The sequence below is a fragment of the Borostomias antarcticus genome (genome assembly GCF_949987555.1).
Source record: "Borostomias antarcticus genome assembly, chromosome: 3".
In the NCBI taxonomy this organism is placed as follows: domain Eukaryota; kingdom Metazoa; phylum Chordata; class Actinopteri; order Stomiiformes; family Stomiidae; genus Borostomias; species Borostomias antarcticus.
Window position 1 is genome coordinate 6075480 of NC_140236.1, and position 15567 is coordinate 6091046.

The 15567-nt window shown below is 43.5% G+C and overlaps 2 protein-coding genes across 2 annotated transcripts in view; one reads left to right on the plus strand and one right to left on the minus strand.

Annotated features, from left to right (window-relative positions):
* Window positions 1-7498: 7498 nt before the first annotated feature.
* On the minus strand, window positions 7499-11959 carry dffa (DNA fragmentation factor, alpha polypeptide; the record flags this gene model as incomplete). The annotated part of the gene is made up of 6 exons (XM_084461958.1): window positions 7499-7711; window positions 9293-9420; window positions 9783-9981; window positions 10467-10624; window positions 10926-11084; window positions 11866-11959. 6 exons carry the CDS (start codon window positions 11957-11959, stop codon window positions 7499-7501), a joined length of 951 nt encoding a protein of 316 aa, XP_084318084.1.
* A 340-nt stretch (window positions 11960-12299) lies between these two features.
* The window catches only part of pex14 (peroxisomal biogenesis factor 14), a 46985-nt gene continuing 43717 nt past the window's right edge, over window positions 12300-15567 (plus strand). Inside the window, exons 1-2 of the mRNA XM_084436292.1 lie at window positions 12300-12350; window positions 14087-14134. Coding sequence (XP_084292418.1) covers window positions 12315-12350; window positions 14087-14134 — 84 coding nt within the window. The 5' untranslated portion in view covers window positions 12300-12314. The remainder of the gene's footprint in view (window positions 12351-14086; window positions 14135-15567) is intronic.

Here is a 15567-nt window from a genome sequence, read left to right on the forward strand (position 1 = left end):
CGTTGGAAAATCAATTTTCTCTCTTGCGCCAGAGCGCAAGGTGAGATTATTTCCTCAGTTCTTCCACTGGATTCTTGAAGCGCACAGGTACGTTTAAACGAACCCTCTTGTGGTTCTGAGTTGTATTTGCCTTGATTTGGTTCAGTTGTGTTGGTCTGGATTGGTGAAAACAGGAACCCCAGCGTGGGTATTTAGTCCTACCGAGGGTAGGGCGAGCATGGTTGATGTTTCGTTTCCAGAACGATACCAACTAGCTTAAGCCTCATTGTTGATGTTTCGTTTCAAGAACGATACCAACTAGCTTAAGCCCCGTTGTTGATGTTCGTGTTAGCACGATTGCCGACTAGCTTCGAAGTGATTGTTGATGTTCGTTGAAGAACGATTACCAACGAGATGGTAGCTACGGGAGTGATTGAGCGTTTTTGCAATCCGCGTTTCTTGGAGAAACGTTTTCCCCTTTGTTCCCGGGTGACTTGGTAAACATAACGAGCGTTACCTCTGACCAAGTGGCTGTACAGTAATTTTGGTAGGATCTAGACGTCAGGTTTAGCCTGGACCAAAGTTGCTAGTGTAGCCGAGCATGCTTTGTTTGTAAACGTGGGCCTTTGTTTTCGTCTTGTTCGTCTTATGTGTTCACTGTTTGAGCCTCGGCTCTTGATAATTGTTTGTTATGCGCGCCATGGATCTAGGTAAAGTATTGTTTTGTACCCTTTTTAGACTGTTAAAATTCTGCTAGATTCCCAGTAGGCTAGTTAACTGGTTGCCTAGGAGACGCCGGAAAACAACTCCCGGTGATCCGCCTTGAGCCAGAGGGAGAACAAAGAGATTCCTGACTGATTAAGCGCGCCCCTTTCTACGAGGTATTCGGCCGAGCAAAAACAGGACAGGAAGAAAGAATTGGCTGGAGCCATATCTGAGGCTAAGTTAAAGTTGGAACCTGCTGTTGACAACTGTCGTTCCGGGAGTGATGGGTGAATGCCGAACCAGGAGACGGGCACAGGACACCGGAGGTTACTGGCCTGTTTCCCTACAGATGGGCGATCTGGGGTTCGTGAGATGCAGACCAACGCCATGTCACCTACTCACTGTGAGCGACAGATAAGTATGAAACAGGAGCAGTGCCCAAATACTCTGTCCTCAAATGCAGAAGAGGGAGGTTTTAGATATACAAATTTTAGCTATACAAATGAAGCTTTGATGGAGTATTTTGATTAGTTAATTGTAAATGAAGCCAGTTCATTTTAGTGTCATTTTCTTTGACCCATCTCTATTTTTATCCTGACTTCAGGGAATTTTTGCTTTCACCCTTAGGGGGTGTTGTTTTGTTGAGACGAGAATATAGCGTATTTTATTTTCATAAAATCGCAAGAGAACTGCTAGAGCCAAATCCAATTGCCTTGATCATGACTGGGGACTAAGCGTGTTGAAGTCATTCTAACACTGCCCCTGATGTCACTGTAGGCTACTGCAGACTGGCTCTAAATGACACTTGAACAGTCACCCTGTTTAAGTTTTCCTGACAGAATAACAACATTTTTTCCCCAAAGCAGGAGCTTGCGCTTAACCATGTTTCTGAGTATCTCCTACAGACTGTTGAATAACCGTTCCTGACCAAAGAAGGGAACAGGGAGACCAGACCAGAGGACTCTCTTTTGCTCTGTTTTGTCTCTGTTTGTCTCTCTCATCTGTGGATCCACAGACGGAGCACTTCATCAGCCTGTGCTGGAGGCGGGAGCGCCGAGGTGAGCCCTCCAGCAGCACGACCCGGGCCGGCCCTACGTGGAGCAGTACAGGGATGGACCGGGTTCAGTTCAAGAGCCTACATTTCTGACCTACAAGCATCTGCTCCACCTGCGGAGAAAAAGAAATGAAGGACTAAGTGCACATTTCCACCACCAAACTAACCTGTATCTAGGGCCTAATGACAAACCTGTACTACCTCGTTCATGTTTTCATTATGCTTTCAAACTAGCCCACGGGCCAGATCATGTTTCAAAAACAGGGGTGGCGGAGGATGTTAACAGATGTCTCCAACAGAGTGAGGACCGCCATTTCCTGAGGCTAAGGAGGGGTTCCTGCATCACATCTCTCCTGGGGGTTGGGTCCTGATCCGCGACCTGGGGCCGTCCCCACGCAGACGGCCGCCAGAGTAGCTGAGAGAACTTCGACGCCGTTGCGTCCCAAACCAAGGAGCAGATGAGCAGCCTGAGAACAGGCCAGAAAACATGGAAGAGAAGAGATGTAGCGGGGTGAACCTACCCGTCAAAGAGATGTAGCGGGGTGAACCTACCCGTCAAAGATGGAACAATCAGGACCATGGCATTCTGGCCTGTGTGGAATAGCTGTCAAAAGTAGCAGAGGACGGTCCACCAGGGGATCGCAAACACCAGGAGATCAGAATGCAGCTGAACCAGAGGGCTCAGAGGCCAAAACCATGGGCCATCACACTGTCCTCTCCTCTGACGAGGAATCGGAGGAAAAATGACCTTGCTGGTCACCTCCTCACAAGATGCACCACACACACCTGCACACACTAACATTGAACATAACTGATTTCAAGCAACGTGACATCGAAGTTGCGATCTAGAAGAGAAGACGCCTTGCATTCCCCAATGACATTCTATTGCCCAAAAGAGAAGTGCCACCTAAATGACTGTTGGGATACACTGTGAACAAGAGTGACCTTGACAGTCACCGCCACACTCTCCTCTCCTCTGATGAGCAATCGGAGACTGACCTTGCCGGTCACCTCCTCACAAGAGTTAATGAACTTTGAAATAATCTGGAAAATATCATATTTGTTTACAAGAGTTGCAATTGTTGAAACATGAGTTGATAAATAAGTTTGGGTTTTTCCTCTAAATTGACCAAGAGGTTTTTTGCCCCTCTTACACTGGTAACCATTTTATCTTTTTTGCCTTGTAAAATCAAGTTTTTTGGTGAATGGTTGTCCACTCTTAGACTATAAATAGTATATAATCATGTCATCTTTTTTATCTTGTTTCCTGTCAAATTTCTGAAGCAAGGGGTTTTGGTGTGTGATTTTGCACGTTGAGAGAAAATAATTAAAAAAAAAAAAAAAAGAGATTTTTTTTTTTTTCTCCACCTAGTGGAGAGATTATTTCCTTTCCACATGTATAGCATAGCTGACTGTTTACACTGTGTTTGGATTTTATTTTTGTGTGCCTGTTCAGGCACAAATGAGGGATTGTCCAGGAATTTACATCAAAACACCTTAGCCTTTGTCTTTGTAATTTATCACCTCCCCCCAAGTCCCTTGCAAACCCCAGTTTCAGTCTAATGTAAAACACCAACTCTTCCCCCCTTTTGTAATTGTAAACACACTCTGCATAGCTCTGCCTCGCTCTTTTGTCCAAGTCAGAAAGGCCACACCTTGTCCTTCCTGCCCTGATTCAGACCTTTTTGTTTTCTTTGTTTTCTCATGTCACATGTCTTTACTCTTGGCCACGCCTGCCATTCATGTACAATGCAGTAGCCAATCACATCCTGGAAACACTGTACCTTTGTTTGGACTGTACATAAGCCACAGCCAGAAGTGACTGACTTCACTTCTCTGACTGAACCACCTTTGCTGCGTTTGTCAGGAAGTCCTTGCGCAAGTATTTGATTTCATTCAATAAACCAGACTCAACCTTTTGAACGTATCTTGGTAAATCTTTGGACTACACCAGTCTAAAATAACTATCACAGTGACATTTAGAGAGAGGTTGTTATCATGGCACCATAGGGTTAGATCTTCCACTTCCCTTCTATAGGCCGTCTCATTATTGTCGCTTATTAGTCCAATCACTGTGGTGTCATCTGCAAATTTTATGATGCTGTTGTTATATCTGCAAACCTGTGGTGCACCGGTCCCAAGAACTAGGATAGATGACTGTGTTTTGCCTATTCTCACAGTCTGAGGCCTGAAATCATCTCTCTCTCTCTCTCTCTCTCTCTCTCATACAGTACATACAGTACAGTAGATATACTAGTACCACAACCCAAGAGCATTAGAGCTACATACAGTATACTACTGTAGTACTGTATCACAACCCAAAAGCATTATAGTTACATACTAGTACCACAACCCAAAAGCATTATAGTTACATACAGTATACCAGTACCACAACCCAAGAGCATTAGAGCTACATACTTGTACCACAACCCAAGAACATTATAGTTACATACAGTAGGCTATACTAGTATCACAACCCAAGAGCATTATAGTTACATACAGTAGGCTATACTAGTATCACAACCCAAGAGCATTAGTTACATACTGTACAGCACAGTATACTAGTACCACAACCCAAGAGCAGTTACATACAGTAGATGTAACTGATGTCAATGGTTTCAAGATCTGCAACATGCCAGCCAATATGCCTTACATTTTGAAAAATGTATGAAAACCCAAATGTCCCAAAATTCAATAAATAAATAAATGGCTATGAAATTAATATGAGTCTCTGACCAAGATCTCTTATCGATGGTCCTGTTGCTTCGGTCTGAGTGTGACATAACCACGCCTCCAGGATTGGAAATGTGGCATTATGAAAAATAAAAGTTCCCTGAAATAAATTAATGTGGCATTATGAAAAATGTCATTTTGAAATAAATACCTATTTATTTATTGACTCATTTATATATTTATATTAACATTTATTTATAAATGTATTATCTCATTTATTTATTTCAGGATTTATTTCATAGCTTTATGCTATATTCATTTATTTATTTAATTGTGGCACATGGTATTCCATAAAAATGTGTCTGATCGCCCAATTAATCAAAACACTGCATGTTTTGATTAATTCTGTTACTTTACTGTTACTATCAGTGACCAATCTGACTATAGAAAGATACGTTCACAAAATGTAACTTTATTCTAGTTGCCCTTCCTTAGAGCACATGTGCAGAAATAGCAAAATAAATAAATAATCATCATTATGCAAACTAATGTTTTGTCTGAGAGATGCAGCCAAATAGACACTCAAGGCTTTCTAATGTGCTGGTGAAAACACTGAGTTAACACAGTAAATTACTGTAGTTTGACAGCCAAATCAATGGCTTGTCTTAGAAGCAGTGAATTGTGGTCACCTAACATTCATACATAATGCATCCTATTGGCTCTTTCTCTATCAAAACAGCCATTATTGGGTTCTTCAGCCAGATGGAATTGCCTCTCCTCGGACACTTAAGCATACACTTGCTAGCATTTTCTTTCTCTGCCTGTCCATGAAGAGGAAGAAGTGCTACCTTACCTAAGTATACATCATAGAAAATCAGTAGGTTTGGAAACACATTCGTTTTGTTTGCATATTAATGGCTATGCTGCTCCTCATTTTGTGGGTTTATGTAATATTTAATGAGTATGCTGCTCATCACTCAAACCATCTTGTCTGTATAACTTGTTGCTGAAGTAGCTATTTAGAAGAGCTTCTAATCTTTGGCTTGGCTTTGGGCTCCATGGCCAAGATTAATTTGTCCATTCATGGACACTGACCTATCAGATGGCAATTGACATTTGAAGACAACTGAACAGTATCTAAGGCATTATATTCAGCTCTCTCACACTCTCACAATGTGAGACAAGACCGACAAGACTGGTGGACATACTCTGGTTTGCAGGTAAATTAATTGCAGCTGTAAGTCATGTAGACTATTCAACCATCTAATTGCATTCCTCATTGAAATTCCCTAAATTCTGACTGAAGACACTTCGTATTACTGCAGGTAGCCTATTGTCTCCATATCAGCTCTCCCCTAAGGACACAGAAATTACGCACACCTTGAAAACCATTAACCAACATTTGAGATGTGGTAGCTGTACAGCCAGAGATATGGTAGCTGTACAGAACCAGAATCTCTCACATATAGCTGTCTTGACCGCTGGAGATACCATATAAAAGAACCTCATAAAATAACAAGAGTGCTGTTGTTGCTCCAAGCAAAGAAGGCAAACAAAACCATCTCCACTCACTGTTAGATCTTTCTTCAATGCTTTCCTATGTAGTCCACACTGTGTAGAATAACCAGACACTGATGGCAATCAGCCATTATGCTCATTACAATATACTGTAGGGCTGACCAAATGTTCATCGACCAAGTGCCTTTACCTTTTAACAAGACTCATAAATTAACGGTCCACTAGTCGTCACAACACCTGTACATTTGTAAAATTAACACATCGCTCGCGGATGTCCAACTCATTTAGATGCCAAACACATTTTCATAACAAATAAAAAAAATTAACGGGTCAATTATGGTATAAGTACGAGGACAATTTATTGTAGTGACACCATCATTCAGTACTGAGTTAAACTGGAACATACTCTATCCCCATAAAACCTGTAGAAAAACACAATATATCAATGTTGTAAAATCTCTTATAATCTGAAAATATACAGAGGTACCATAAGACCTATTTAAATACTTGACATGACAATGAGATGATTTCTTTCACAGGAAACCTGAGTATCAATAAGGTTTAGCAATATGGTACTGTATAAATAAGGTCTCTGCGTCACAGAGAACTTAAAAGGGGCACCACACGTCATATTTTTCAGACTCTCAGGGAACGTTGGTGGGCAGCATGCAACTTGAGTGTAAAATTAGCCTGCGAATAACCTGTTTAGATATGACATTCTCATGGGATGCAATCATCAACTTTCCAGCCCGTCAACACCACCATCTGTTCTGTTGACGTGAGCTGCTCATACAGTCAGACAGACCGGGGGGTCGTGAGATCACAAGGCTGTCGTAGTATCAATACGCCCGTGATTCACACGGGCGCACACTCGTGGTACACACATGCTTACATCACAATCAATCATCCTCACATCATTAGGCCTAATCCACCCTTCCGAAACATCGTATGAATATTGCTTTGGTCCCCAATTCACTTCTCTGTAATTCATTTACAAAACAATTCGCTTGAGTCAAATTAAAGGCCTTGTCAAAAACAAAAATATAAAAATGTGAATTTTGCATACATGAATACAAAACAACGTAACAAAAAGTTCAAGAATAGTTAATTGACTTGTCCCCCCCCCCCAGAGAATAAGTGCCCTAACCTAAGACTTAAAGAATCACAAGGATTGAAGATCAAAGACAGGTTCATGACCAAGTGACTGACACTGATCAAAACAGCTACCTCTTATATGGAAATCAGTAAAAGGTCCCACCAGATGGAGAACTCAAACCGACACCACAAGTGGTCCATCCCCCAGGTCCATTCGTGAACATGACTCTTTTGAACATTGAACATTGAACAGTGAACATTTCTATCGCTCGTAACACATTGGCCTTGTGAGGCGCTTGCTTTCAAAAAAACGCACATACGGCATTTGGCTAATTTTGCTGTTTGACATCAGCGTATCAGCATAGTGTAACATATGAATATATAAAGACAATGCAGAATGTCTTATTGTCCCCGTTCGCCCAGGCGCAGGCAGAGTGGGCTCTTCTCAGTCTATTACCCGAGCCCTGTGTTTGCCTACTTGCTACGCTTGGCTGGCGTGTCCTGGGCTCGGCTGTCCTCTGGGGGCTGAGTGCTGTCCTGCTGTGAGGAGCTGAGGGAGCGCATGGCCTGGACCTGCCCCAGCCGCCTGGTCAGCTCTCCCTCGCAGGCCAGCAGCAGCGCCAACGTCTTCTCCGAGCCCCAGCCCAGCACCTGCTCCATGGCCACCTCACCCCTGCTCACCACCATCTACACCCCGGAGAGAACAGGACAGAGTACAGCCAAACACCGGATGAACATCCTGTCTAAAACTCTATATAGTGTAATAGATTATTGAAACTCTCTATATAGTGTAATAGATTATATTGAAACTCGCTATATAGTGTAATAGATTATATTGAAACCCTATATATAATAGATTATAATGAAACCTTCTAAAGTGTAATAGATTATATTGAAACCCTATATATAATAGATTTAAATGAAACCTTCTATAAAGTGTAATAGATTATATTGAAACCCTCTATAGTGTAATAGATTATATTGAAATCCTCTATATAGTGTAATAGATTACATTGAAACCTTCTATAAAGTAGTTTAATAGATTATAATAGATTATATCCATACAAGGTGAAGGGAGTGCTAGGGAATAAGGGACATTATCTGCTGTACTGATGTAGCAGTGGTAGTGAAATTACTATAGTAGGCTACTTTCAACAGATGAAATTCTGTGCTAGACTTGGACAAGTGTATCGGCACCTCAAATGTTCCACTACTTTCCTGCACCTCTTATAAAATATCAGTTCAAAGGTTTTGTAGAGCAGTGCTTCTCAAACTTCTCAGGCTCAGGGCACCTCTACACTTAATTTTATTCATCCACGGCACACCTAAATGACATGCTTAGGTAGCAATCGTTGTAAAGCCTCAGTTTTGGCCATCTTGCTGCTCCTGGCTGGTCGGGCACACGGCCTCCGATGTTGCTGAATGGGTACAACGCTATTTGGCCTTTTACGGATCCATATTTCCCTGTCATCTGGCTAGCCTCCGATCAACTGACAGGCAACGTTACCGAGCTTGTTTACAGTAACCGAAAGTAGTCCCTATCAATTCTTTGTCGGCTACCAATGAAAACTTGAGAGAATATCTGTTTCAATTAGAAATGATTGAAAATAATTTCGTACTTTACATTTAAATAAATGTATAAGTGACACTGGTTAATTCCAAATATTAGCAAAGGTTTCCGCGGCACCCCTGGACTCACGTCAGGGCACCCACTTTGAGAAACCCTGCTGTCGAGCTCCTGCACCCAACTAAACAGTCCCGGTGAGTATTGACTTATTTCAGTCGAGCGCTGCTTACATTACAGCTAGTCGTGCAGAGTGATTGACAAAGAGCTATGAGAAACGGCAGAAAACTCCTCGTGAGACTGAGGAGAGGCTAAAGAGAGCTCTTATAAAACAGCTTGCTGTTGGCATGATGACGCACAAGATAAATACCAATTTGCCTCAGGTTGTGTGCAGTTGTGTTACTTCTTGACAGGGTTCACAATTTAACCATCTAGTAGACTGCTCATTCCATCTCGAGGTCAGTAAGTATATTGAGGTAGAGGGCTAGTGCCACCTAGTGGACATGTGCTCCCCTAGCGCAGACAAGACCTCAGAGTCTTGCCTGAATCTAGTCCTTTCTGGTTTCCTGTCCTCAACTTAATTCTGCCCCATCTTATTTGGTCTGATCTGAATGAATCTTGAAAGCAAACGCAGTTGGGTTTATGCCAACCTGATGTTTACATGCACTAGAGCATTGCGTGCACTTGGTGAGTGTATGGAGTACCTGGAGCTCTGCGTTGGAGAGCCTGGTCTCGGGGCTGGTTTTGCCCTTGAGGACCATCAGTGTCCTGGTCATGAAGCCAGAAGTAGAGTCAACCTCTATCCCGTCTGGCACATCCATGTCACCTGCTCCTGTCACAGGAAAATTGATTATTCTCAATGTGTGTCATTGCACAGTGGTGGTAATGGGCTGGTTGCTTATACCAGGAACAATGGCTCCACCTAGTGACAGAAAATCTTATTACAAGCACACTGTTAAGGAGGCGGTAAAAACTGCCCCCCTCCCCACACACGTAATTGACGGCCCATTTTTCATTTTCAGCTCCTCAACTTTGCTCTGTTAAAATGGAATGGGGTGCACAGGTGTGAGCCAAGTGGAAGTACATCTCATGGGCAAGCTGTAGCCTGCTTAAACCTAACCATTCCTCTCAGAAGCCATAAAAAGGCATTTGTGGCTGGGGGTCGTTCCTGGGCAGGGCCTTAATTCCTCTTACCCTCTTCCTGGCTGGACTCGGCCGGCTGGCCTTCCTCTCTTTCCACAGCCTTGAGGTAGAGCTGGAGCAGCTCCTTGGACTGCCTCGCCTCCTCCCGGTGGTCTAACACTCTCTGGAGCGTCTCCTGGAGGTTCTGCACCTTCTTCTCCTGGAAGCCCAGGGCTGAGGCCAGCTCTGGGCAGGGCACGTCCGCTAGGCTCTGGAACAACAAAGTATTAACAAATTCTCAGCTGATACATTTAGGACCTGTTTCCCGAACACAGATTAGTCTAAGCCTAATCCTAGAATCAAAGACATTCAAAAGTGGAAGGTATTGGAAAATTGGTGTAATGTGCAGACCTGGAGTCCGATCCATGGATAATGGATAATTTCAATCCAGTTTGTCCCTTCACCCTGGCCTACAGTGTGTCCCATCATCATACTCTACTGAGCGTCTGCCCTCAACAGACACACACACACACACAGGCATAGACACACACAGTCACACACACTATAGAGCTACCTGCTACCAGCATGACATAGCTCCAGGACTGGACACATGGACCAGCACATAAGACTTCATTGTCTAGTGTATGACCTATGGAATGGACAGAGCCTCTTCCCAAGTCTGTGTATTGGTCTCATATTTGTGTCCGGTAGTGCGTTCCAGGCAGCTATCTTCCAGAGTTTGTCCTCAAATGTTACCTGTAGGTCAGCCTCAGACATGAGAACGATGCTCGCCAGGTCCTGCTTCAGCTGCTGGGCCAGGCACTGCCAGGGCTCTGTGCCAGTGAGGGAGCTGTCCACAGCATCCATCTCCAGGTCCATCGAATCCCTGTTCATCCACGCCGTCCCTCCATCAACTACAATGGAGGAGGAGAGCCTTTGTGTCAGTCAGTGAAATATGAGTGAAACATCAGAGATATACTGATGAGATGACATGACAGTTTATCTAAGGCTATATGCTGCTTTTGGATTAAAATCCCTAACAACTAGCAGACTAACAATCAGGATTTGGCTGAAACTGGATTGTCCAACTATCAGAAAATGTCTCAAATTGAGCCTTCAATACCTTTAATAACTGGCATGATCTAAGGACTCAAGAAATGATAGGCTACTTCATGGTGAAACATTTGGTGATGGTGGGAGGGGGGGTGAACCTACGTCTTCGAGCTGGGGCCCACGTGTCTTTCTCATGCAAGAGCATGAATTTAGTGTTTGCGGGCAGGCACAAGAAGTAGGCCTCATCCTCGACTATCGTTCCATCTTCTTCCAGGACTACAGAGAAAGGGGTGCTGGGGCTGAAGCCAAGAGACTCGCTGCCTGAGGGTGGAATCAGGTTGAAGACAGAAATAATTCACACAGTTGCAACTGACTGAAATGAAACTGTATCACTCAAGTGACACTCACAGGCTCCACTCAGACCTTGGTATAAAATGTCTCCTGGACAGCATTCCCTGACATGGAATGTTTTGATCCTCGGAAAGGACTCTTAAGTAGCAGTACTGTAGTAGTAGGCCTAGCATTGTATTGATTGTCAGGAATGTGACCTGGGTCAAGTCTGAATAGCCCCTTGTGGAATGCTTCTGAGATGGAATGTTGGTTCCCTTGTGCTCATGCTTGCTGCATGCTTATTGAGTAAGATGTTTTTCTGCTGGCAGTTTTTCAGCTGGCTTTAAGGATGATGTCAAAAAATCCTAAAACATTTTTCTGTCGTGAAGAAGTATGCCACGCCTAGAGCACTCTCAAAATGAATAGGACGAGGGAGGTCTTGCATAGATTTCATTTTTAGTTCAGGCAAGTTCGCACAGGATGGAAAGGGTAAAACATCTGAGACGGACAGACTGTTCAGAAAGCATAAACTGAGATTTAAAAGCCTAATCGAGTTTCATGCTACACTTATGATCGCTGAATGAAAGCACGCCGGCGATCCAAACAGTGGATGAATTATAACACGATGATTTGTCATTTGGTGTTTAGGTCTACATTTATTGAACAGTGAGCACCCCATTGAGGAAACTAATCTCATTTCATGGAGGATTTTACAAGATAAAATGTGGCTAAATTGTGTGCAATGCATGATCATGCCGAACGGTAACTTTACCTTTTATCTTTAGTAGATCTAGAGAGGAAACCACCACGCCGTACGACTTTTGCCGTGAGAAATTACACACCTTACAGGGTTTTAGTTCTGCCATCACTTTATAGTCGTGGACAATATCGAATAAAACAAAAGCCGACAAATGTCTAAAAATGACAGCAGTTTTCCAGAGTCTCTGAACGCGAATACGGAACTCGTTCTGTTCTCTTCTATCTATTCATCGTCCTGAACTGTTCAGACGCAGGCAATCGCTGACGAATGAATCGATGACAGATATTCGTTTTGTATTACGGGCCACGCCAGAGAATGCGGCTCAATCCGGGCGGCTACTCACCTATGACAAATCGAATGCAAGAGAATATGCAGCAGCCTGGCGCACCACGGGTCTGAACGGGCGTATTCAACTACAGCCCTATAGTAACTTTGCTAGTCGCGCAGAGAGGGCTGGGAAGATGGCATCCGCCGATCAACCTGATCCGCAAACTCAGGTCTTAAAACATGATCAGTGACATTTTATTCTTATTTTGGAAAAGCGTTCATTGATAAATAACTGCCACGAGAGAATCTACACTTTGTGAAGTGTATTGTTTGCATAGTTAAGGCCCATGCTTGCTGCTACTCCAGCATTGCCTAGCAGGCTAGCTATGCTAGTTAGCAATGCTTAACAAAAGTTCGAATGGTGTGTTGACAGGTGCAGGCCTAGCTGACAGTTTGCTGGCTAGGTACAGTTGTGACAGTCATGCAATATGCCCGCTGTTAGTCTATCTTGCGTAATGCTTCAATGCCCATGAGAAAGGTCAATGGTGTTGCTAGCTAGCTAACGTGTAGCTGTTAGCCTAGACATGCTGCCAGCTACCAAGTCTTTATCTTCGGTGCCTCCAAAACAAGTCCTGATCTCGCCTAGATTTCCTCAGTGCATTCGGCCTACTGATTCCCCTCAATGTTACAATGCTTATCTACTTGATTGATAGCCATGGCCACAGCTCGGTGCATCCACACTATGCATAGCTCTCCAACCGACGATTTAAATAACGTTATGTAAATGCGTCCAATAGGACGATAGTGTTACCGGCAAACATGGGAATTAATTAATTAATGGGATTGCTTGCTACAGGCAGCATGTGAGAGGATGTTGGTGTTTGCATGTGGAAACATGTCATAGAATCAGTTTGCTCCAATTACTTCGATGCTGTTGATGATGTGAGAGTTGGCTTACTAGGTCACATTCGAGGGCGGCTGTGGTTCAGGAGTGGGTTGTCCAATGATCGTAGGGTCGGCGGTTCGAATCCCGCCTCCTCCAGTCTACCTGTCGAAGTGTCCCTGAGCAAGACACTGAACCCCCAATTGCTCCCAGTGAGCAGACTAGCGCCTTGTATGGCCTGCTGGCACCACTGGTGTGTGAGTGTGTGGGTGAATGAGAGGCCATTGTAAAGCGCTTTGTCCCTTAGGGGTGAGAAAAGCGCTATATAAGTGCAGTCCATTTACCATTTACATTTCAGGTGGAAATGATCTGGCATCTTCTGAGTGGAAATGATCTGGCACGCCCACCTCTGCCAATATTTCACTTGGCCACCACTGTCAAATTAATATCATCATTACGACCTGAGTTAATTAACAAGTTGCGTTTGGTTAATAATTACCCTAGTTAATAAATCAAGTTCTTTTGCTAACAGTTTGATGCAACCTGTGCATCCGTCTCTGTGCACTGGTCATGATGATGTACTCTCGCAGGTGCTCTGTTACATACGGACGGTTCTTCGATGGGTGGCTGCAATGTGACAAAGGGTTTTATTTCAAGCAAAGGCTAAATGCTCTCAATTCAACTGTTTATAATTTAACCGCAACGCGCAATAACTTGAACTATCCCTGTAAGCTCGTGGCAGAAGGCCTTTGACAATCATTAGGCACTGTATTGTATTAGAGGCCTGTTTGAGTACAGTGGAAGTGATTGCTTTTGTTTTGAAGTGATTTGCAGCAGATTCAGGCTCATTGGTTAACCTTGAACCTATGTTCAGTATTTTCCGGCATAGGCCTAGATACTATGTAGGCATATGTGCAACTTCTCAAGATTTCAACTATTCCGTTTGTTAGGTATATTATTTAGGCTATAGGAATGCATTTTAATCTGTGTGAGTTTTAGGTTAAAGCTCTTATCCTGCAACCTGCATGTCCTCCATATGTCCAGTAGATGGAGCTCTAATTCAGTCTTTGTTGATGTTTTCAGCCTGGTGTTCCTTCCAGAGATGAGGTGGCTCCCCCCAGAGAAGCACTGGTAAGGCAACACCCCTGGCCCCCTCCCTGTTCAATCACAATTCCTATTTCCTCGAAATAACCATATCCATATCATCGTAGGTTAGTAGATCATAACTCACAGGTTAGACGTTTTGCCTGTGGACATTTTCTTCACCCTCAAGGTCTACCTTCTACTTTCGTTCTACAACATGTGGGTGTACTTCATCCACACTTAACTAAGTACAGTTAGTATAGCCAACTTCTACTGTCTTGTAACATAGCCTAATTGCTCAGAATCAGTCTAGGAACCATAACGTCATATCAAGTAAACTGAATTGTGTCACTGAGACATCAATAAGTATAGTTCAAGGGGAGCAGTTACCTTTGACACTAGTGACTGCGACTATCTCTTAGCTCTCTAATGAGAGACTACGTCATGCACTTTCTCTTTGGAGAAGAAAGGATTTCTCCCAGAAAGGGGCATTTGAAATACAGTCATCCAGATAGATCCCAGATAGCAAGCGGATGTGTAATGATGCCATATATGGGCCGGAACTAAGCCACAAGGGCCAGATCTGGTCTGTATATGGCCCAGATCCGCTTGCTATCTGGGGATAAGAGAGAATGTTTGAATGGTTGTACTGTATGAAGCTTTTATCCTTCACCTTTATGGATCCAGCAAGCAGGGTTGGTGTGTTTGTTTGACTAACACTAACCACTCTATGCAGACCAGGTGAGTTGTGGGAGAAAGTCAGAATTGTTTCTAGAGTTCAAAACAGCTCAAACTGCACTACTTTGCACTGCACTACTTTGCATATGCCACACCACATTAATAATGAACCTACGAACCTAACATTCGGCCATGACAGTAGAGGTCTGTGAACGGTCACACTTTTATTTTGAGGGGGCACATTGATAGTCTGCAGGCGCTCAATAACTATCTACTATGAACAGATTATCAGCTGCCACTCTGTTGATGTGCAACAGCTGGTTAAGATTAGGTTAAGTGGATAGTTAGGTGAATGTTTATTGATACTTATATGAGCATCTATAGACCATCTTTAAGGGGCCCACTCGGAATAAAGTCATTGTGCACAGTACCACAAACCCAAGTGTCACTCGCTCTCTTTTCCCCCTCATGGTGTATTCTTACCAAGGCTAATTTAATCCGGGAGATATTGATCGTTGTGGTGTTCTCCCAGGGTTTTTTTCTATTTCATTTGCTACCGTCCGAATGTGGCGCCCTGCTTAAAAAGAAGAGAAATTCCTTTTATGATGGCCCCAGTTTGAAACATTGTGACAAGTAACGCCCCCCCCCCCCTCCCCTCTTGCCCACCCCCTCCTCTCCTCCCCCCTCCTCCTCCTGTTTTTCCCTCCTTTCTCTTCTCTATGAGCTGCTCTTTCTCAGTTAAGTGGATTATTACAGTAGGCATAATTCTTGTCACATGGCATTATTTGGATGAGGTGAATAAT